The sequence below is a fragment of the Myzus persicae genome, unplaced genomic scaffold, assembly GCF_001856785.1.
Source record: "Myzus persicae strain clone G006 unplaced genomic scaffold, MPER_G0061.0, whole genome shotgun sequence".
NCBI classification, from domain to species: Eukaryota; Metazoa; Arthropoda; class Insecta; order Hemiptera; family Aphididae; genus Myzus; species Myzus persicae.
In genome coordinates, this window is record NW_019100537.1 from 383504 (window position 1) to 406612 (window position 23109).

Consider the following 23109-nt stretch of genomic DNA (forward strand, 5'->3'; position numbering starts at 1 on the left):
ACAATACAGATAAATAAGAAAGAGGAGTATTGTTGAAATAGGTACCTACCATCAAATGTCCATCACATAATTGTTGAGCAGAAATGTAGTATTTTGTCCAAACACAAGCCCAACTCTACGTCTCTACCAGCTCAGGGTCGGCCTCGTTCCACCCTTATTTATTACAGCAAACACAGGTAGTTGGTGCCCGAAAACCATTTCACGCTGGTTTAATATAATAACTATCCAAGGAACCCTCCTTCGTATTTTTTGTTGAACACACCTGCACAATGCGCGCGCACTCACACTCACCACATATGCACTTATACATATTATATATATATATCATATATATGAACAACATATGGACAGCATTCGCCCCTCTGCCACATAGATATACAATAATATAAATGCATAGGCTCCAAGGCACGCTTAGGGTTTCCGATTTCAAATAACGGGCGAAACCACAAGTTATAATAAAATACGTTTCCAACTACCAAGGCAAAGACGATGAAAGACAAAAACAACAACAAAAAAGTTACCCAGAATCGATTTCAACAACTGATCGCGTGGTTATTTTACGACGCCAGCCGGTATTCATCTTAATACATGTAATATGTACCTAGTATCTTAACACGCAATGTAGGTTTATAAAACGCACATACTCGTTAAAAATATGATATGTACAAACTTCTGACTAAATTATTATGATAGTCATTTGGTTGTCTCTTTCATATGTCGAATATAATTTCCAAGGTTGCGTATATGACGGTAACATATTTACAGTTCTTCTAGCTTGTGCCGACGGCACCGCCAGTTACGACCTTTCTCCTATACTAAGCAGGGCCTATTGCATACTCAGCAAAAATATTCATATGAATAAAAAATAACAATCATTTTCTAATCTGGGTTAAGCGCTGGTCTCCCTCGTGTTTTAATCAAAATCAATCGTAAACACATTACATATATCATAATATACTCTTGTTCATGCTGAATTCAAGGTAGATTAGGCAAAATTAAATATAAGTTAATATGCTGGGCGCCATTAAACCTCGGAACGTTTTTTTCTGGACCATGGATGTTGTAGAACCAAATATTTATACAGAATCACATAGAAACGATGCTGACGAGCAAGTCGTTGAATTAAACAATGATGATCGATCTCAATACGATCACGTACTGAACACATCCGAAATTCCGAATGCTGTGGATTCGACCTCGATGACCACTATCATTCCGTCACGTGTTCAAATCTATCTCACTCTCTATTTAAAATCCGGATGCTAAGGTTCACGACTCCACAACAATTTTAATACCTCATCTGTCTTAATTCCGGGCAATCATTATTTACAACGATCAGAATCTACCACTGTTCGAATTTTGATTGTCCTCTATTAACAAACGTATACAGCTGGTATATAACATTCTTTCAAGTACGATGTAGGACTTATAATGGTGTAATTGAAAAAGTGTGTATCCACAACTATTCTTTTAACATTTATATAGACAGCGATAGCACCTTTTATAGAATACTGACTTAATTTATCAAACATTTAGAATGGTGCAAAATATGCTGAAAGATGGCGAGTAGAAAAATTCGTAAAATTACAAACAATCTAATAAATCATAATAATAAAATCAAGGTCCACGAACGTTTTTGAACTTGGTTGTAAGAGCATTTAAATTAAATAAATAATATAAAAACCACTGCTGCTGTTTAGGCGACTGGAAATCACACCAAGAATAGGTTGTATATATTACAGGCGAGGCCCGGGTTGTTTATTTGACCTCAGCACGGCACGAGCTGAACACAAGCTTGACCTGCGCCGTAAGGCGTGCGCGTTGGTAAAACCAGTTTAAGATGCAAATAATATCAGCCGTGTGCAGATCGAACACTACAGAGAAAATACTGTATTTGGCTGAAAATGGATAGCAAAACGATATAATCTAGTCCTTAATTCGTTAAATCATTGAAAAGATTGTACTGTGATTCGATATGGATGTGCAGGTTTTAAGGAGAAAAAGAGAAAAACATAAATTTCGGTATTAATGAATACACAGGAAACGATTAAGAGTTACACGCAGGGTGTCACGCATCGGTAGCTTGCTTTACACACCGCCAAGGATACAGGTGGGACTTTTAGTGAAGACACTTTTTCCCGGGTTAATATATGTGTGAGCAAACCTTGTGAACAATAGATAAGATAATACACCTGTTGTGGATGTTTCTCATACTTAAAAAGCAAATTGCAGTTACCAGTTGGTATAATTATGTATTTATGCTTTTGCTTTCTTGTGGAGTTAGTAAGATTTTCTGTCCAATTTGTACAGATGGCTGAAATGTAATTATTATTTTAATTTTAATCTTTTAAATGTCATCGAAATATCGGTGAGGTTCTCACTCAATTAAGTTTGAATGGATAAAATAAGTAATAATTAATAATATGAATATATTAAATAAATTATCATGTTTGAATTAAAAATATTAAACGTTTAAACATGATTTTATTTAAAAACTAATAGTTATTAAATTTAAATAATTGTTAATCATATGTACTATTTAATAAATAATGAGTACTTAAAAATATTTTTTAAGTTATCGAAATTAAATTAAATTTTAGACGTATACCTACAATATTTATGAGAATACATTACTTAAGTTTCGGTAAATTACAACCTACATCCATCCAAATATAATTCAACAGCCCACTGTATTCAGCCGCATAACGGGTTATAGAAAGTATACCAAAACCAGTAGCCGCATGCTAAACTATACAACATCCCACGAATATGTAATATAATTTTAAGTCTAAACAATTGCTGGCTTATAATTTATAAGACATAATTTGTGTTTACAGTAACAAATAAAATTCATTATATATTTTTGTCGAACATATAGTATTACGATAAATTTAATTTATATCCGTATTACAAGACGTTAAAAAATAAGGTATGATATTTAATATTATATTCTGATGTTTTGCAATATAGTTACATGAGTCTAATTTTATTGGCCATACATTTAAATATGTGATAGTTATTGTTTTTTTATTGCCACACAAATTAAGTATATATAAACAAAATGCATTAAATATTAATTTAATATTATTTATAAACATAAAATATTATTAAAAGTCAAAAACATTTGTTCAATAATAGCGCATAATAGCGATTAACTTATACGAAATATTTCATAACAGTTCATATAAAATGTAAAACAAACAATCAAATGAATTATCATATAATAATCTATATACCAAATCACATCATAGCATAGGTTACATTTCTATTATATATCAGTATATAGTGGTATACATATTCTTTTGGGTTTTCTACCAAACCTTGTAGTAATATAAATATCAAATATTATTCCAATAATTATCGTGCTACGTACAACCCACAGTAAGATTTAATTCTTTATGATTACAATATATCAAATCATGGTATACATTTTAAATATTTTGTGTAACGCTTCATACATTTATAATTAGAATGAGTAAAACCAATGTTTAAGTCTTAAATTAAGTATTTAAGTATATATATATACAATACAAGTGTTATAAACTATAATCTAATAAGTGAATATAGCCATTATTTAAAAATGTTGAAGTTATAATTTTCTATGGCTCATTAATAACGATATGTTTATGATTATTATATTAGCCATTGGGTTATGAAGATGTTAAAAATGGTCGTCTGGCGTAGACTTGTTTATATTGTTGAAGAAACACTTCGGCACGCACCAAAGTATATAGCACCATAATGCATGTATGTATATAGTAAATAATAATATATAGCTACATACGGTAAAACTACCCCTCCCGGCTATTGAAAGCCACTTGATTGTGTACGGATTGACACCGAACGAAGATAACGGACAACGTTTATAGAGTTTATACTTTATACATACATATTATAAAAAATATAGAATAAAAACATATTATTATTAATTATTATAGCTAATAAACTATATGGTGTGTAAAAATAAAGTAATGAGCGTGGGTTCTCATACATGAACGCGGTCTCGGTTGGTAAACCATTCCCACGGGGCCCTTATAATGCACACTACCTATATAATATATTATAGCATATATTATATTTCCACCTTGGAACCCTTACGTTTTCCTACGAGAAAAATAATTTCTGTTTCCTTGGCACACCATTGTTAGCGTGCGCACACGCCGGAACATTGGTCGTAAGTCGAAATTTTGGATTACCTACAACACTATATATAGTTGCTAACCACCACTCCATCTGCAGTGCATGTCTATTAAGAGATGTATCTATTTATGATTTCCACTCTTCGTCGAGTTTTATCATTGCTGTTATTATTATATTTTTTTTTCAAAATAAAATCGTTAGCAATATAAACGGCCAATTGTCACGTCATTCTACCCTAGGGATCACACCACGCTGGCCCCCAATGGGCCGGAACCACCGAACCGTGTTTCCTACTTCCTGCATGTCGCCCGAAAAATAACTCATCGTGCAATGCCGTGTCAACCACAATGATTTTTTTCTAAAAAAATGTTTTAGGTAACTAGGTTACGACCATTGCATTATTGAATTTACGAGGATAAAATAATTTAAATGGTTTTTTTTTCAAACAATATTTTTAAGCTAACAAATTAATAATAATATACGGTTTCAGTCACGATGTTTTAAACATTGGCTAAGTTACTTATTTAAAAATTAAATAATACAAACATTATATAACGATATAACGATATCATCCATGAGTATTACTCAAAGCACCGAAAAAATTATGATTGAGTATAATATATTATATTAGGTATATAACATTAAGAACACTTAACTTATACTAAATAGTATACCACATTTAAATAGTTCAATATACTTGTCTTCAGTAGCCTATGCATTTCTGAAATTCCTTAAAAGTGTACTATCTATTGCAATGCACCTACTAGTCGTTTTTAAAATTGTATGTGTTCAAACTTAATTATATTTATCATAGATACCTACCTAGTTCAGAATTTGAACGAAAAAATTTGCAAAAACAAAGTTATATGCAATTGTTGCAATTTATTTTGCGCAAAAGCAGGTGCCTATATAATACTTTAATGTGTGTTTATTGCTACACATATGTTATTTTAACACGTCATACAGGCATGCGGCTCTTATTAAATGTTTGCTTTAATATACAACGCATATAATATTATTATGTACCTGTACACTATTTACAATATTTACCTATTCAGGAAAAAGTTTAAATACAATTCACAACATAGTACCTATACGCACTCAAAATTGGTCAATAATTAATTAATTTTGTTCCAGTTTAATTTATAATACTTTAATTTTTAATTCATATAAAAACTGTTAAGAATGATCTTGCACTTATGCGTAAGTGATGGCAGATACTATGGCTTATTTTAGTTTCATTATTTTTGACACATTTTTTTTTTGATTTTGGACATTTACCATTTATAATCAATTGCAAAAACTAATTATAATTTTTTTTTCTCATTACGATATTTTTTCAATCACCAAAACTCATCAATACGCGCGCCTGACACCATATTCAGGCGTGCTCATTTGGATACGGCAATGACTTACGAATTTTAAAAATGTTATGCATCAATCAAAAATGTAGGTATACCTACTTCTACTGGACACTTGCCCAGCTTTGAATTTGCAAAACAGCACACGTATACGTAGACACGAATAACTCAGAATTTATTACATCAAATGTGCGTAAAATATTTGAATACAAAGTATTACAGCAGTATTATACGTGTTTATATGGATAGTTGTAAATTTACCTTATGCCACGCCCTCAATTCTTGTCTGCTACTTCGCATATTATAATATAAAAAAGGTATAAAGAAATAAGATATGTATTATGTTTTATAATAGTATCAGAATTTACATATTAAGCACAAGTTTCAAGTGATCCCAAACGTTATTTTCTATAATTTGCCCCGGGGAGTAAAAAAATTATCTAGATTAGTTAGGTAGTTTAATTAAACAGGTTATCAAAATTCCAATAAAAGATAGAAAGAAAATTAATTTTTTCTTTTTACAAAAATTATACAGGCGAATGGTGTTTTTTAATATTAATTATACTTTATAGGCTTATCAATTATACCCTTAAATACTCGCGTTTATGGGTTGGTGTACACCACCTTGGTCCTCATCATCAGTGAAAAATCGCGCAGAGTAATATTTTTATATCTTTTTTTCTTACAAACGTAGATGTTAAAAACGAAAACTAAAAATACTGAAAAACTGTGGTAGCATATAATAGACAGTATAGTACGACTACTAAATTATATGTTATTTTTTTACGTTATCTTATGACGGATAAGATTCATATATTATACCTGTTCAATACCCTGTAATGCAGTACATATATTATACATTTTATCAGTAGCTATATAATATACTGTATAGCATAATACGAATATATGATATGCTTATTACTTATTAGTTATTATACACTTTTTCATTACTTAAAAAAAAATGTGGACAGAGTAGAATAATCTATATTAGTCTCTGTTTAAATGAGATTTTACAACAATAAATCAACAACCATTATCATGATCCCCAGACCCCAATGCACAAAAATTAAAATACCTAATACTTTACTGGTGATGGTGAACTTGAATACATTAAATTCTAATTGGTTTAGTTTTTAAAATGATTTAATATGTGTATAATGGTTTGGATTCAAAATTATTTATTAATATATTTTACATAAATAATCATATAATGAAGATGGACGCTGAAAATAATTTTAAAATTTTAAAAGAAATGGCATAATTCTATAAACTGCATTACTATGTACTAAACGGATTATTAAGTTGAATTTTTAAATTTTAAATTATTTATTTATTTCAATAATAGTCGAAGAATAGTAAGTACTTAAATACTTAATAGTTATTTTTAATTCAATAAATAACAATTGATTTAAATACTACACAGGGTTGCAAAAAAAAACATATATAAAACCAATAAACGTGATGCTTAGTTAATGATTAACAGAATACCTAAATATAGCCGTTATGTGTTTTACAAATAATTTTCTTAAACGGTATACCTATTTTAGTATCAACTAGATTATCTCAGGCGCTATTAATAAAACACCTAATTTCATGTGGGCACATCTGTGCAACTATTTCAGCGGCTATTGGTTTATAATTTATTGAACGCGACCGCCAGCGTTTTCGTTATCAAAGTGAAATGAGCCTGTTTCATTCAACTTTTTTTCTCAATCCCAGGGCAGACAAACCGGAATATATTTCATATAGGTATGTTTATATGAGAGACGCTATTCTACTTCCGGTAACCGTATTGTACTTGTATAATGACCACATGAGAACTTCCTTCTATTCACAGGTTTAGCAGTTAGTTTTACTGTTCCTACCGAATGTCTACTTTGTGGTTACTAAAAAAAACACTAATTTGAAATATATTATATACATATATTTTTTCCTATAAACGTTGATGGCATATTTAGCTATTTGTTTGCTATGCGCATATGTATGTAATCGTAGTTATTGGCGAGTGAACATCTGGCGGCCGAACAAATTCTATATGCAATAATAATAACTTTAACGTTTTGCACGAATGACATAGGCGATAAAAAACACATATGTTTTAGCCATATAGTGTGAACTATATAAATATATACTAGCAATTTATAGCTAGACATTGTCATTTGTCAAATAAAATCATAGCCAAGAATTAATATTGAGCCTTCTTGGCATCATACACTTCAAAGTCATCTTGAATAATATTTCTAAATTCTAATCACACTTAAGCAACTTTTTGGCAAATATTTCGTGATGTTTGACAAACAATTCATACAAAAACGAGTAAAAAATATTGTATTTTATGTTAACCATAACATTTGATTGAAACTTTAATAATGATTTAATTTATTGTGACCGATTAATCGGTAAGGTATTTGATTTTGCTAACCAAATCTATTTTTGGAAATGATTCTAGATAATATATTATACATATAACTAAAAAAAAAAATGTTTTATTTTTCAATAAATTCTTACCTGTACAGCGCTATTCAGAAAACAATTATTTTGTCCCGGTCCGTTAAGTAGGCCTTTGGTGTAAGCCATTGAATCCCTCGAAGGCGGCATTTTTATCTTTATTTTTTGATTTCCTGTGAACATCAAAGATTATATTGGGCTTAAGTATATCAAGTATAACAATATTAAGGTTCATTACAAACGAGCATTGAGCAATAATGATTCCCATCATATTTGTAAAACGCATAGATCGTGGCTATTCCTACTGAAGGAATTTATGTGAATACAATAACTAAATAATTACAACACGCTGTTTGCAGTCTATTGTCAAATTCCTATGTAGGATATTCGTGCTAGTGTCATTACCCATCTCGGAATCCTAGCGTTAAACGCCAATCGCATAGTGTAAGCCGATGTAAATTAATACGTCATTTTCTGTATCGTAGTTTTTATAAATGAAAGTATGGTATTGGGTTATATAGGTAATAAAATAAGAAAAATATATTTGAACACTACAAAAAAAACTACTGTGATTGTACCCGACGTACCTACGTTTAGATTGTGTTCGGAATAACTAATGGTTGCAATACCTATGTTTTTCCTTCTAAAGACAATACACAAAGACATGGCGTACGCCTGTTTATTTTTATGGAGATATTGTTATTTATTTTAAAAAACACAATTCTTATGCTGGTGTTATCGGGAGACGGGAGTTCTTTTTTAAAGACAGTGAATGGGAGTATATAGGACTTGTATAGACTACTGATGATGGTGCATACTTGAAAACACGGGACACGTCTTGGTCATGGAAATCAAACGATTACTAGCACAACAAGTATACAGTGTTGTACTTGTACCTACCTATTTTTTTACATAAATATTTTAGGTTTAATGGATATAATTAGTAGGAAATTTATCTTAAACAATAATTTTCGGCTATTGTAGAAATACAATACCGACATCCTGCAAATAATTTGATTTATATAAATGTACAACATCTGTGGGTACTTTATAATATATAAATACAAAATAACTAAGACTATGTTTTAAAGTACGGTTATACTTATAAGCTTATCTTGATCCGAACAAAAGTCTGATTAAGAAGTAGGCGTGTCGAAACAAATAATTGTCTCCTTTTTAATATTGTGAACTAGTTATTTAATGACACGGCAAAAACTTTTTTGATTTGACAGTTATTGTGTCTTTAATTTTTTGTCATCCTTGTTAAAATATATTCCAGTCACAATTAGATACCCAGTAATCATTTTTTGGACAATTTTTAGTTTCGAAATAAAATTATTATGTTCAAAACGACGTACATATAAAGAAAAGAGTAAGAAAAACTGGTTTAGTAATTACACAAGATTTGGCTTGTGCCGGGTTAAATTTCAATTTCAATTCATTAAAATTCATGATTTTAGAGAAAAATAACCAGTTGTAAAATAATGATAAATGGATATATATACAACTCACTTGGTTTACGCAAATACACATAAACACCAGTACACCACCCTATAACTATTTAGATTTATTAATTGGCGATTAAGATTTAAAAGTTAACGAATTGATAGAATAACCGGTATGTTGAAAATATGTATTAGGTTAGGCAGGCACTACACGTATGATTAGATTATATTTCAATATTTTATTCTATAACATGTAAATATTTAAAAAATAATGATAAAATAGTTGGGTAATGGTACCTATAATAAAAAATATTATTTAAAATTAATAATTAAATGTACATACAAATAATGACTTATATAAAATTTGAATTCAAAATCGTAAAAAAATAAGGTATTGTAATGCAAAGAGGATATTAAATTTCAAACCTTCTAAATGTTTTGAAAATAATATAAAGTTTCATATATATTTATTATAAAAAATTGAATAAATTCACTCAAAGTTCAAAAAAAACTAGTTACAAAAATGTATTCTCATATTTTCATAAACAATAAACGAACAATGAACCGGAACAGATTGTGTTCAGCAATGTTTACACGTCTTATTCATATAATGATGAGGAATGACAACCCGAAGACACCGTTATACACGCTGGTATAATATCGTGTAAACATTCCATAGACAATAATATTGTTTCAACTTTCAACATCGTCATATTAAACATCGTTATTATTATATTATTTTTGTTATAAAGTTTACATAAGTTAATATATTTAAGACTTATGTGCATTTTGTTAAATTTAAACACGTACGTTTCACAAGAAAGAAAACATCATTCAAAGATTTCATTTTCAACAGGTTATAATATTTACAAACACAATCTTCCCTTTTTAATAACTTTTAATGATACAATAAAATATAAACGGATACGATGACGACATTTTGAATGGTTTTTGTTAGTTTATTTGTTATTGTATTTGCTCATCCGTATAGGTAGGTACTCTGGAGTCTGGATAGCCATTACTCATTAGTCATTAGTTTCGCTAGATGGACGTCAATGTCACGCAAGAGTCCGTTACTATGAAAATCAGGTGTGTTAAATATCCACAAATTAATAATTCGCTAACATGTGCAACGATAATGATAAATATACCTAGATGAAACACTAAAACTGAGCATTCAAGCAGTAAAAATGTACGATGATAAAAGTACAATTTTAAAATGGTTGAAGTATAAATAATATATTTTATAAAATTGTATTATCCAGAATATTATTTAATAACATACACGATTCACTTATTGTATAAAACAAACTGCCACAATAATTTGATTTTAACTTTGTCTTAAGAGATTATGACGTATAATACATCATAAATGTTAATTTGTGACTAAACCTTTATTAAGGAAAAATAATTTTCAAGGCTTATATTATTTGCAATGTCAATACCATATTGGATAAAAAATGTTTCACAATAGGCAAACTATTTAATCACTAAGTAGATTATTTAATCATCCTGGAAGCGATCATGGTTTTTTCAAATAATAAATTATTAGTTTATAATATTTGTTAAATGATGTATTTTATAAAGAGTAAAAAGTTACAATATAATTTATACACAGACACAACAATTAATTTTTAAATTTACATTTCTTGTTTCATGTAATTACAACACTGTTTTAAGCAATTTAAGCATCAAATCAAGAATATAAATATTAATAGAGTGCAGTACAATTAATGAGACATAACTTATTAATAAGCTATCTATAGGTATACAAACCAAATAGATCAATCAATACCTTGCTAATATTTTAATATTTTATAACAGGCCGTACAATATAATTTATTTTATAGTTTTATGTACAAAAAACCTATGATTTTCAACCCTTTACAAAAAATATATTGACTGTTATTATTTATAGTAGGCAACCGATTAAAAAACTTTGTTGTATAGTGTATACTAATTTTGTAATTAACGAATATTAAAATACTATAAAATCATTAGCAATTAACCTATTGTAATTAATTATAATATGTAGGTATTATTTATGAATACTATAGTATGAAACATTGCATGTATTTATTTGATGCCATATTGATGTATGTAATTTAATTATTTAAGTATATGAGTTTCATTTATCATTATTTTTCGAATAACCCTGTGAATAAAGTAGTAAAATCGATTAAATGATATTTTGAAAGCTCAATCTCCCATGATGCTGAGGATCTTCGATCTTGTATCAATAAATAAATAAAAAAAAAATTAATACTCTAACTACCCATAAATCACCAATTGGTCATTTCTCCCCACATGTTTTTCTTCCTTTTATCACATACTATTGCTGACTGCTGTATAACTTTGTATAAAATGCATATTATCATGTCTAAAAAAAAAAAAAAAATACTTATGTATGAAATCAGTAAGAAGTAACCACCTTTTTACTTCTAAATATTCACGCTTAATAGCTATAATGTTAATCTCACTCGAAATTGATAAGCATATAAACTATTAAAAACCGGCGGACGGTTTGGCGAAATCGAGGATAGGGCGACCTACATTAAAAAATGCGGCCTCAGCATCGCCTGGAGATACATACAGCCGCTTGGCACACCAAGGAACGGAATGGATTATGCAAGTAGCACACATACGAGTATACGACGATAACTATGTTTTCATATCTTGATTTTAGATGCAATATACGAGTAGCTATACATAAGGTTTCACTAGAACGTACTGACATAAGACATAACATATGAAAACACGTAGTAAAATGTATTTAACATTTCCTCGTACAGGCGGCATCACAAAATGTGAAATATGGAAGCTATCATTACTATTTTGCTTGTCACCTTCTATACAAATCTTACGCCAAAAATGATCGAGAAATCATTTGATCCCCGGGGTTAATAATAATACGTCACCCCGACACTTCGAAATCCAACAGTAATCGTTTAATAAGAAAAATTGAATGTGTTCAATTTACTACAAGAACATTAGTATGAAACCTAATTTGAAATTAAAATCCGGTCATTTAAAGCTGTTCATTTTACAGTCATTTAAATGATATTAACAGACAAAGAACGGTCTTCTACCGAAATGACACACACATGAACGAACTGACTTTGATCAAACGATACCAATTTATTTCCAAGACAATGATAATTTGTTATACCCTAATTTATGTTATAAAGATACACTACCTATTAGTTATTACTTATTACTATGCGTAGACAACAAAAATACCTATAGGCTATATCCAATCACAAAATAGTAATGACGAAAACAATTTCAAACATTTATGATTTATATATTATGTTAAACTATGTTATAATGTATATTATGTTTTTGGTATATTTTATATATTTTATAGATAAGGTATTTTTTTTATTGTTTTTAGCAGTTAGTTAAAAATATAAATGCGCTTATTTCATAAAATTATCTCTACATAATGTTTTATAAATCAAAAGAAAAATAATAAATATAAAAAATATATGTTTCATCATTTGAACTGATGTATAAAGTAGATACTACAAAGAAATATGATGGATATAAATCATAATATTATACCTCATATTATTATATTATACAGATATTCGGAACATAATATAAAAACAAATTGAAATGATCTTACAATTTTATCTGACTTTTTCACTTGTTCAATATAAGGCATGGAGTTTTTACATTTTACGACCATTACGGCTGAACAGACAACCGTATATCTTATTATCTAGAATTCGGGTAGACGTAAATTATTGTTGAATATTTTCAAAACGTGATATTTGAACTTACGTGACTGAACACTGGGTGAACTGTATTAAAAATGAATATTGTAATCCTGGAAACAAACTCCTGAACAGGTACCCCCATTGAAGGTACCTATACTTCATAGTCGGTAGAGGTAATAATGGTTTATAGCATTAGACAGGGTGGTTGTTCACAAAATCACGTAAGTATATGCCTTTATGTATTTTTTTGGATATCCTGCTGTGTCCGACATGGTCCAAAAATTTTATTTTCAACGATATTATATATTTTAGCGAAAAGTATGGTAGTATCAGATAGTATTTAATAGTATAGAGAACCGATCCCTAAACATCTTAAAAAAAACTGAATATAATAAACACACGTCCTGTATATACTATTTTCTACGGACAGTACTTCACGAACCACGTTTCTTTTAAAATGTATTGTGATTAAAAGACAACTGTAACTAAAAACAAAATTGCTTCACCAGAAAGTTGGTAAATAAACAATACTAACTCGACTAATTCACTTAAATTTTGTAAATATCCTTATTTTTATATTTTATACACGATATCAATTGAATTTGTACATTGTTTAAAAGATTACATCGATATTAGGTACCTAAGTACTGCAATTGATTATAAATAATACTAATTATAATCAATGGAACTACAATTAAATAATATTTAGTCTATATTGTATTGATGCACAAATCTATTGAGTTAGGTACACAATACTTAACACAAGAGCCTAATTGATTTTTTTCTCAAAACTATACAAGAAATTTCAATATATTAACCGCATTAAGTACACAGCACATAAGTATATTATATTTATGTTTAACCAAGACCCACCAATTCAATCCGGATAATTCGCACAATTATTGGGTACCGCGAAAAATGGAATGAAATTTGCGAAAATAATGAACATTAGACAGCTGTAGAAGTCACTGAAACCTTTAATGGAAACTAATTATTGGGTAGGTACTTGGGTAGGATTTAATTAGTAAATAGTAGGTAATGGGCATTAGGCATATAATGTATAAATGCATAAACGTGTAGTTGTGTACAGAAAAAATGTTAAAAATGCATTGATTTGATACATTGATAATTATTGCAATTAATTGATGATAAACTGTGTCTCGCGTACAATACTATAAATGATTATTATACCTTATTATGTTTTCAAACTTCTGTAACCAGCTGTTGATCATTGTCGATCAGCAATCTACTTCTACTATAGTAATGTATAGTACTGAAACTATGTACATTGTAGGTGCCTAAATGTCAATCGATATATTTTAGTGTAATAAACATTCAAAACAATTTTCTGCTTGAGTTGCAAATGGAACAGTTGTAAACGATAAGTTTCGGGTAGACAAGTGCCAAATGGTAATTGAAGTACTTTGAGAGAAACGCCAGTCTCCAATACAGGAAAGAGTGCATGACCACGCGGATCGCGTTACGTTTAGCGAACCCTCGATGGATTGACATTATATTAGATATAATTACATATTATATCGATACCACACAGACATTGTACTGGTATTATCGTTATCTTTAGGGTAAGTCCATAGATCCGAGTTAATCAAATCTCACACGCAAAATATGCGTTACCCGAAAAGCACAGCTTTCTATGTACGAGGTTTGCTATAGCAGGAGAGTCGTAGCCCCACTTTTGTTTTGTAAAAAAACCCTTTAGGTACAACTATCTTAAGAAGACCGTATAATATATCTATTATATACCCTCTCAAGAACCAAGATTGACATCTATATATTATATTATCATTTATTGTAGTTGTACTCACTCGTCAATGCAGGTAAGCCATGATGTTATCTGGAACGATATTTTGCTATGTGTCTATATGATGGATAATATTCCAATAAGATCACCGTTTTCACCACACACGCGAAAATAATATTTATAAATAAAGGTAAAGTAATAATGCGTATGAAATGTAGTCTAGTATGAGCACTGAAAGTTGTTATAGCGGCGCGGCGGTAAAACTTTCGAACGGCATTCGTACGACGACACAACAGACGCAACGAACACACGACATGATGGACGATCTCCAACTGAACGTGGCGAACGTCGAGAGCGGCGGCGCGCTTACCGCTGTTACCAGGTCGGTTGGTTTGGTGGGGGTGGCGGCGGCGGTGCAGCCGGTGAGCGGTAGAAGGCTGAACTCGTTTCGACTATGAGGTTACTACCTGCTGCCGCCACCGTCGCTGTGACGACGCACGACGGTGTTAAAGACGGCGGTTGTTGTTATTATTATTATTATTATTATTAGGTGTACCAGGTATATCTCGGCTATAATACGTATATTAAAACAACCTACTGCTGCTTCGACGACCTGAAATCCATGAGCTGCAGCCCAGCGGTTTACACTCGTTTTAAGAATTACATATTATAGCATACATACGATCTATAGGTATTAGGTATAGGTATCTAAGTATCTTCACCTATATAATACACTGCATTCCGATATCGATCTTCGAACCACCGCGACTATCACCGTCGATCGTGCTCCAAGGAAGCATCGATCACCACCCCCCGGTCAGCTTTTCTTTGCCACCAGAGTTTTCACAATTTTTTCGCATTCCAAAAGTAACTTTTTTCGGTTTCGCTATTTATCCATACGTGTCGAACACAATATAAAGGTATGTACCCTCAAATCGAGGGCATAAAGTATTAACGTATTATTGACATGTATGTAATATGTATTACGGAGCAAAACTAAAATCAATAATCATTTAATATTTGTATCCATATTCAGTTAATATAGTATCACTGCATAACCACTGTATAATTCACTCAACTTATAAGAAAAACAATTATTTCTGTATCCTATTATCATTATTAACGATATGTCCGTCACTCTGAATACATATTTGTTCATTACCTACACGGCTACTCCGTATATTGAGTGTAAGTTAATAGGTTTGAAATTGAAGACAAATGTATAGCGACTCTCGTATAGTCGTATGCTACATTATTCTACAGCCCCTACTATATAAAATTATAAAACGTTCGTGTATCTATATAGGTATACATACTTTAACACCGTTTTTAGTTTAGGTACCACATAACATATTTGATTAATTCGGGTCTCCGCAACTAGGTGATGCGGTCCGCTATCATATTCTATCAACGTATCCGCCTATTTGCACTGTGGCTATTGGTCTTAATTTAAATATTAATCAAACACAACTATTGCACGTCACACTGCAGATGCCACTCCACCGCACGCTTGATATTAACTTATAATAATACATACCAGTAACACGTACCTACCTAGCTATTATAATATTATACTATAACACTATTATATTATAGTCATTATAATGTACAGACTCTGTAGTATCTAGGACACCACACATATTATAATCTTTCAAGAAGTATAAAACATACCTATATAACATATAAGGTGCCAAATTGCACAAGTACTTTTATAGTTTACAGAATGGTAAAAAAATAAAATTACATTAATTTGTAGAACATAATATAATCTCATGGATTTTAACGTTATAAAAAGTTACTTAGGAATGTAATCGTATGTTTTCGTAAATCGTAATTAGTCCATTTTCTCTGATCAAAATAATATTAGAACGTTGCGTGTTCAATGGTCATGTTTTTTTTCATCATGATCATTTTTCAAATCTTGATTCGTCTAGTCAGTTGTAGTCAAAACAAAATTTGATCGTTCAGAGATGTTTATAAATACCACCTGTAGTGCCCAAGAAAATACTATCGTGCGCAATTCTGAGTGATGGTTTATGATATACCTCCTGTCCTCCTAATTATAATAATATTTATGGGGTAACCTTGAAAAAAATTATTATTACTGTTTTAGTAAAATAAAAATAAAATAGTTGAACGCTCAAAATATATACCTATACACTCAAATTGTCTGGTACTTTATAGGTAGTAGGTCTCGCTAGAACTAAGGTCTGTCGCACGAAATAAACATAATGGTACAAAAATATTAAATATTATAAATTAATATGTTATATACCTACTACATTGAAAATAAGTATTTTTGGTCAAGTAACATTTTAAATAGAATTAAGAATTGCCTAATACTTATACCAATAACAAGACATAATACCATAGTAAAAATAAAAACAGACGTTAAGTGTTATGCACTTCAAAATTATTATTATTATGTTAGGTACCTAATATGAGTACAAGTACCTAAATACCACAGGAAGAAAACACTCTGTATAGTACTTATTCAAATTATACAGCGGAAGAATCCTGAATATTTAAATCATCAGTAAAACTTTTTTACATCTTTGTACTAAATTTATCGTACAGTCTATATGAATATAAACATAATTCTTATTTTTTTTATAAATTATCAATATTGCTTATAACTTTTTAGATTCTTATCGGCTATCATCTTTGCTTTTGTTTTGATTTCTGATTTAAATCTTAAATGTTTCAATACTTTTATAGTTCTATCAATAAAATATAGTGCCTATTTGTATTCAATAATATATATTATTATTTGCTATTTACTAGAAAAAATATATTTAACTTTTTCTATAAGTAAAATATGTGCCAAACATCGATTTATATATGTAAAATCAAGGATCCTCATAACTCATAAGTGGTTCTTGTAGAAACCTAAAAATCTTAGAAATACAAACGAACAATTGTTTTTACAGACATTTCAAGACTCAAGTTAGTATTTCGATACAATTGGGTATTTTAAAGCTAAATAACGATTTTAGTAATTTTGTTGTAATTCAAAAAATATTATTGGACTTAAAAATTTCCGTTTCTAATTACAAATGTCGGATTTCTTGAAAAATCGATTAATTAAATGCTCAAATAAAATTTAATGGGCCAATCATAGCCCATGGCTCACTATAAATCATGTTTGACCATTAGTTCACTATTTAAAATTCGTTAAATGCTCAGTGATTGTTTATGGAACTCGACATGAGGTTATTATTATTTACCATATACACATAATTTTCGAAATATTTAGTTTAATTTCAAGCAATTTATACCCAGTGCTCGATTTGGGCGAGAAAGAACGTAAGGTGACGATGGGCCTTAATACATTTTTCAGAAATGTTACTTTTCCTATTTCTTTTTAAGCGAAACGGTATGGGACGGTACATATCTTTGAATTTCTATCAAAATGCTCATATACTGGATAAAATCATTTATCTTGTTGATTATTCTATTAAAAATTAATTATTTTCGTGATTTAAAAAAAAATTATTATTATTATAGCCAGCAAGCTAGCTGATGTATAAGGTTGGCAATAACTGCATAGTTCTATAAATTATTAAATTATAATATTAATTATCAGTTATCACTGTTATGACTTATCACTTATGGCTAGCAAGAAAATTACATTGGAAAATACAGTATGTAATACTTACCGTAAAATAAGAAGAAAAAATTAAAACAAGGTATTTGGAATAATAGGGTTGATGGAGACTGGTAAATTCAAGTTGGTTAGTGATTGATGGTTTTGTACAATCGTCAATCATATCCTTCATTTGGTCGAGAAGTTTTAAAGATGGATTCGAAGATTGATTGGGACAGTAGCATATTATAATAAGAATAAATATAATTAATCAATTAATTAATCCATATTAAAAATGTATCATACGGACATCTATTCCAATTTGGTTAGTCAAAATTTAATGATTTGAACGAATACAATGCTTCATTTATGAATTTATAATCTAATATAAATTGTGTATAATAAAAAAAAAATAATTAATCAATTGACATAAACATAACGATAAACATACCATGTATAATTTTATTGTACTCATTTTTAAAAAGTCAACCGAATTCGGAATTGGCTGAATTGTATACATATTCCCAATTGGTTATAAAAATGTATAAGGATCAGATAGCAATATAAATATGTATAGTAAGATTTCCATATTATAATCTATCATTGAATTCAAATTTAACACATCTATTACAGTGATATATACTCAATGGCGAGGTACACTTGATACCTGTATACTTCAGCAGACCAACATTAGCAGTTTTTTGAAATGATAACATTGGCGTAAAATAGTGCTAAAATACAAAAATAGCCAAATAACATCAAAACATACAAAAATATGTAACCAAAAATTTCATGTTTTTACTTATTGCCTATGGGTTACTTAAACATATTGACAAATTATGTATCTCTAGACTCCAGAGCCTAGGACAACTCAAAAAAAAAATAATGTACAAATTCTACAATCTAGTCATGATTATTACACTTATTTTAATTAAAATAGTTTTTATCGAGCAGCTTAATAAATACGAGTTAAATAGATTTATTATTGATAAAGAAAATGTTAGATAGATACTTGTCTTTATTTTAAGTAATGAAATAATATCAATACTATCCAACATTGTCATAAAGAGGTGATATATGATACGAAGAACGAAGGTCGTAAATTGAATTGTTAGGTATTTCTATGAACGTAATTTGAGGAGTACAAATCTGTATCGTATTCGATAAATTATACTTATTCTTTACACTTAGAGATATTGTGGGCACAAGCATAAATTAAAATATTGTTTTGAAATAAAGTACAAATATTTTCTGTGCTTACATAAAGATGTGTTGAGCCATTAAGTTTAAAAATAAGACCAAACATATTTAAAACCAAAACAAAATATACCTAAACGTTATTTAAAATTAAAATACAATTTAACGAATCAAATACGTTTTTAAATATATACATAGAACGTTTTATATTAATTATAAAAGCGCAATTTTGTTTAATAATATTGGCTATCGCTTGCTGCGTTATATAATTATACAGGTAGGTACCTAGGAATCATTCATATTCATATTTCATTTAGATTCTTAGTAAATCTAGGGAACTATTGCCTATAATTGGTATTTGGATTTACTAAATATTATTGCTTAATTTTAACGGAAAAGTAGAAAATATTATTATGAAATACTATAATTATTGTACTTGCTTGTATAGAGTTCGTATCAAATGGAGATATTTTTTATAAATTCTCTTAAATTGTTCAGATAATCAGAAAAACAGTCAAATATCCACTATGATTCGAAGAAATATCTAGCACCTGCAACAGTTCTCAATAAAATGTTCACATTATTAATTATTGCTGGTGTTCTTCAAATACTTTATTACCTATGTTTTTAATTCGTTTATGGTATGTAGGTAGGGATGTACTGTATTCGCAATATACATTAACATTTTAAGCGCAAGATATCATATTAATATATTATATTATCCTATAATTTACGTATATTATTAGCTTTGTGCCCGAATGTACTAGTGAATATTGTACACTAATAATAAAATAATAAAATATAGCTATACTCCACTGACCCCCACACGAGTACACCCAATATGGTAAGGTTACCTGTCGGCTGTCATAGGTATTAAAATTTTAAATGATAAACAAACAATCAAATAGGTAAATAAAAAAATTGAATGCAATCTGTTAACCCATTTTTCGATTTTAATGAACATAAGAATCACCACTAAAATTTAATAATTAGCAGAACTACATTTATACTAAAATTCAATAACGAACTATAAATTGTCTACCATTTAAACACTCAATATGACATATTAAATTATCGAACCATACAATGTAGATAGTAGAACCTTAAATAACTTAAAAGTTTTTATTGAGAAATGTTTGGACAAAGTTATTATTTTATACTTTATAGACATCAACATTGTTAAGATTTTGAAAACACATTTATAATATATGATGGTATATATAATCTATATGCATAATGTCAAAATGTATAATATTTTTGGAGAAAATTAATTTTTATGCCATATAGGTTGAGACTTGAGAGGTATTCAAATTCAAATTACCTAATTGATTGCTTTAGATACCGCAATTAAATAATTAATCCATGGTAAATTGTTTATTTGCTTCAGGATTTTTTTGCAACTTGCAAGTCAAATTTCCTGGTACAGAAAATTGTACCAACTTTTTTAATTCGAAGTTTAGTCTCTATGGTGAAGCGTATGACTTACCAAATTTAAATAAAAAACATGTTTAAAGATTTTGTCAACTTAATAATTTCAATTTTTTTTTAAACTTCTTTTTTGTAATAAAAATTACAGAAGTTTCATTATTATTTAAACTATCAAAATTTATAGTAATTATAGTAAATTTATTTACTATCACTATTTAAGTGTTGGTGTGACGAAGTACCGTATTTCAACAATCACTGTTTGCAGTGAAAGGGTTTGTACCTTGTGGCATAATTTAAATTTGTTGTTCTTCAATTTAGTATAAATGACAAATGTAGCAATAGCCAATAGCATCCACTTAATTAGAAAGTATTCTTTTTAAAACGAAAATGTTCATCTTTAATTAATGTTTAAAATATCTTTATCGCACAACATATAATATTTAAATATTTAAATTAAATTCAAATAAAGGTACCATGTTCAATATGATAGCGCTGAACTAAAAGTATAAAGATGTAAAATATTTTAAATTAAAAACACTGTACAGGACCAGAAACCGGGTTTTTAGCCACTAGTTTTGATTCAACCACCTCGACTACTCAAACCAAGGAATAAGGAATTTAATTGAAATCATAATTCACTGTACCTATTTAAAAAATAATTTCGCAGACGAGTTGTAACACATATATTTTTTTTACCATAATTCTTGTATCTGGTCAATATATAATTGAAAAATTAAAGTTTAGTTAAAATATTTTTTTTTCTTTTCTTTATTGATATTTTAACCATAGATTAATCATATATTTATATCTCATAATATAACATATATAGTACCTATTCATTATTAATTAACTTTTTTTTGGTTCTAAGCGAAGTGATGAATGTATTGGTTTTACAACGATGGGAGTTTTTTTTAAATACATTAAAAACAACTGATATAGAACCTTGTATTACATTTTCGAGTTTTTTGACTGACAAAAAAATTATTCATCGAAAATAATCAAAAAAAAACTATATTGAATAATCGAGATTCTCTCATGCTTATAAATAGCTCTAAATAAAATATTTTGAAAATTAAGTCTGTTATGGAAATTTCAAAACTGTCATATAAATATTTCAACAAACAATCAGTTTTTGAAACTATGTTGGCAAGATTTTCTTATTTTGTTGTAATTTAAGAACAATTAGCCGTAGATTGGAACTTGACAAATTTTATCAAATATTTCTATTATCATTTTATGCATGGTAAAATGTTTTTTTAATAGAGTGTCCCTTTTTGAGCTATTTGTAGACAGTTAAAATTGTTATTGTACAAATATCATTAAAAAAAATCTGTTAAAATGCTCTAAAATTAAAAAATAAGGTTCCTCGTAAGTTGTTTTTGCTGGAATTAATTAATCAATGACAAGTTGATACACTCGACTCCTACTGTACAGCAGAGCGAGTTTCCTACGTTCCCTCATTTTTATTGATGTATTCGGGCATTCAGCTACTACTTTATAGTTGTAACTTACATTTTTTTTTACAAAAACTAACTTTTACATAATCATCAAAAAAGTACGTTAATCAACATTTTATAAATTACAAAAATGCAGGAATATATTATCAAATACTAGATCAAAAATTACATATATTTTTTTATTTTTGTAACACCATTTTTAAGGCCTACCTATATTCTTATTGTATACATTTCAATAACACAGAAACTACACTTTAAAATATTGATTCAGATAAACTAAAATTGCCAAGAAAACGAGCATCTGCAAAGATTTATTCTCGTTAAAAAAATTTGTATCGTCGCAGTGGAGGTACTCCTTAACTTTACTATATCAGAACTATTTATTACATAATAATTAAATATTTAATTGACTAAACATTTGTTTTCAAGTATTTTGTTTAATTGTATACGATTATTGATTTGAGATATAAGAACACAAAAAACGATCGATTCAGAAAAAGATTTTCTCTATTTTATGATAATAACTTGGCCATAATATGACAAATATTTGTTGGATGGTTATG

General features: G+C 28.9%; 1 protein-coding gene across 1 annotated transcript in view; it reads right to left on the reverse strand.

Annotated features, from left to right (window-relative positions):
- LOC111031635 (bromodomain-containing protein DDB_G0280777) overlaps positions 1 to 15212 on the reverse strand; it is a 38566-nt gene extending 23354 nt beyond the window's left edge. Inside the window, exons 1-2 of the mRNA XM_022311681.1 lie at positions 14943 to 15212; positions 8010 to 8122 (exon numbers count right to left, since the gene is read on the reverse strand). Of these exons, the coding sequence (XP_022167373.1) occupies positions 8010 to 8099 (90 nt within the window). The 5' untranslated portion in view covers positions 8100 to 8122; positions 14943 to 15212. The remainder of the gene's footprint in view (positions 1 to 8009; positions 8123 to 14942) is intronic.
- Positions 15213 to 23109: the final 7897 nt, after the last annotated feature.